A 2500-nucleotide genomic window follows, 5' to 3' on the forward strand; every position below is an offset into this window, starting at 1 on the left:
TAAAACATTACATTTTTTTTAGGGATAACCACAAACATGAGTGACAAAGTTGCTGTTTTCAAACCCATGCGAGTCTTGTGGAGCTACATGGGCTTAATGCTGTCTCTTTGGAGCTAACCCATTCTGTCTGCTGCTCTCTGCTACAGCGGTCAAACATAGAGTTAAGTGGAAGCAAACGGGAAGCAAAAAAGGACAAACAACAACACAAACAAATAAACAATTACATTTTTTTTAGAATTAACTCTTTTTTAAAAGAACTCATATTTCATAGCTTCAGTGGTCTTAGTACAAAGTGTTGCACTCACAGGAATGAATGAATGAGTGAGTGAGTGAGTGAAGGAAGGCAATGGCAGATATGAGGTTCAGTTATGGATGTGATAGTGTTTCTCCCCACCTCACACACACACTCACACACACACTCACACACACACACACACACACACACACACACATACACACACACACACACACACACACACAAACAGGCATGCAAAGGCACGCAAAAGCACACTCTCTCACACTTTCTCACTGTCACTTGCATAAACACATACACACAGACCTTGTTCCCCACCTACGACACTGCAGCAGGAAGTCAGTGAAAATCCAGATGTGCGTGTGTATTTTATCCATTTTTTGAGGGGGGGGGGGCATCTCCCTGACTGCCTCTCTTTCTCTCTTTCTCTCTTTCTCTCTTTCTCTCTCTCTCTTTCTCTCTCTCTCTCAGTGCTTTGGGGACAGGGAGGAGACCACCAGAGGCCAGGCCGGCAGCGAACACATCTACCCACACCAGGGTTGCCCTCCCTGGGCATGGAGCTCTATGGAGGGGCCCCTAGCGGCCAGAGGCTGGGGGTTATTGGAGTTGATGGGGGTGGGGGGGTATGTAGGGGGGTATTTGAGGATGGGGGGAGGGGGGGTATCCGTCCATAGTGCCTGCTTCAGTAGGACCCCAGATGATGGGATGTAGGACCACAGCAGGATGCGGTGGTGATGGTGGATGGAGTGTCGGGCGGTTGGTTAGTGTGCAGTATGGAGTCGCAGTGGCGACTGCTGGAATGGAGCACCCCGAACAGGAAGTCCCTCAGTGGTGAGTTGGGGGAGGCGGGGGTGTGGCTGAGGGTGAGGGTGGTGGCACGGGGGAGGGGCCTAAGAGTTCTTCCCCGTCATCTTCATGGTGATGGTCTTTACTTCTGAATACTCCTTCAGGCCATATTCACCCCTGTACACACACACACACACACAAACACACACACACACACACACACACAGAGAGAGAGAGAGAGAGAGCGAGGGAAAGAAAGAGTAGGTGTTACAGACATGCTGAATGTGAAGATTTTGACATGTGTTTAGCATAATGTCTATTATTACAGTAATATATGTCCAGTGCATGTTGGTTTTATTAGCTGGTGGTGGAGTGTCCAGTGCATGTTGGTTTTATTAGCTGGTGGTGGAGTGGACTCACAGCTCACGGCCATTGCCGGACATCTTGAAGCCTCCAAACGGACACTGGCAGCTCAGAGCGTTGTAGCAGTTTATCCTGGAAAAGACAGAAATACACTGACCGTAAACACACACTCCTGTAGTCTGTCACAAGCACAGCATACACGCCGTCACTAACACAGAACACACACCGTCACGAATACAGAACACACACCGTCATTAACACGGAACACACACCGTCAATAACTCACTCCTTCATTTACACAGCGCCAGTGAACAGTGAACAGGACAGTGAAGAGTGACAGGAAATAAGTGGGAGAGAGAGATGGGGTGGGAATCGAGAAATGACCGCAGGTCGGATTCAAACCTTGGTCCTTATGGGGGCACTCAAACCCAGACATGTCTGTTGTGTCACAGCCCCCCATCCCCCATACCTTGTTTGAGATGTGTGCCCTGTCTAATATCAGATCTATTAAGGTTGTTTGGCCATGTGTATCACCTCATCACATTAAACAATTAATTAAACAATTCTCATGTGTTGTCCTGTTATGTTCGTCCTCTCTGTAATCCGAACGTCTCCCTGGAGGAGGTGGACGTTCTTTTTCTTTTCCATCATAACAAAAAAAAAGGCATGCGGCAAGTTTTGCCGTGTGTGCGGGAGAGTGTGCCGTGCTTACCATACGGTGCCGGCTCGGACGGAGGTGGACACGGTCATGGCTTTGTTGAGGTCGTTGGTGAAGACGGCAGCCACCAGGCCGTAGTCTGTGTCGTTGGCTCTCTCGATCGCCTCCTCCAGCGTCTTAAACTTCAGGATCTGCTGCACCGGGCCAAAGATCTGGCAGGAGAAAGTAACACACACACACACACACACACACACACACACACACACACACACACACACGCACACACACACACACACACACACAAACACCCATTCAGTGAGGGTTAGATGGGCTTCTCTGCTGTTTAATGAGAGATGTGCTGTGGAAGGAGAAGTCCACTATATTGCTGCGGTTTTTATGAGCTAAATTGATGGATGAATATAAATCAGGAATGATTAATG

At 48.7% G+C, this 2500-nt stretch overlaps 1 protein-coding gene across 1 annotated transcript in view; it reads right to left on the reverse strand.

The window, feature by feature from the left end:
• aldh1a2 (aldehyde dehydrogenase 1 family, member A2) overlaps positions 1 to 2500 on the reverse strand; it is a 7842-nt gene that overhangs the window by 22 nt on the left and 5320 nt on the right. The window contains exons 4-6 of the mRNA XM_076293115.1: positions 2115 to 2272; positions 1460 to 1534; positions 1 to 1216 (exon numbers count right to left, since the gene is read on the reverse strand). The exon at positions 1 to 1216 is cut by the window's left edge and continues 22 nt beyond it. Of these exons, the coding sequence (XP_076149230.1) occupies positions 1144 to 1216; positions 1460 to 1534; positions 2115 to 2272 (306 nt within the window). The 3' untranslated portion in view covers positions 1 to 1143. The remainder of the gene's footprint in view (positions 1217 to 1459; positions 1535 to 2114; positions 2273 to 2500) is intronic.

The sequence above is a fragment of the Alosa pseudoharengus genome, unplaced genomic scaffold, assembly GCF_046254945.1.
Source record: "Alosa pseudoharengus isolate Yale_2024_CS ecotype anadromous, Long Island Sound unplaced genomic scaffold, YU_APseudo_1.1 YU_APseudo_1.1_scf_19, whole genome shotgun sequence".
Taxonomy (NCBI): Eukaryota; Metazoa; Chordata; class Actinopteri; order Clupeiformes; family Clupeidae; genus Alosa; species Alosa pseudoharengus.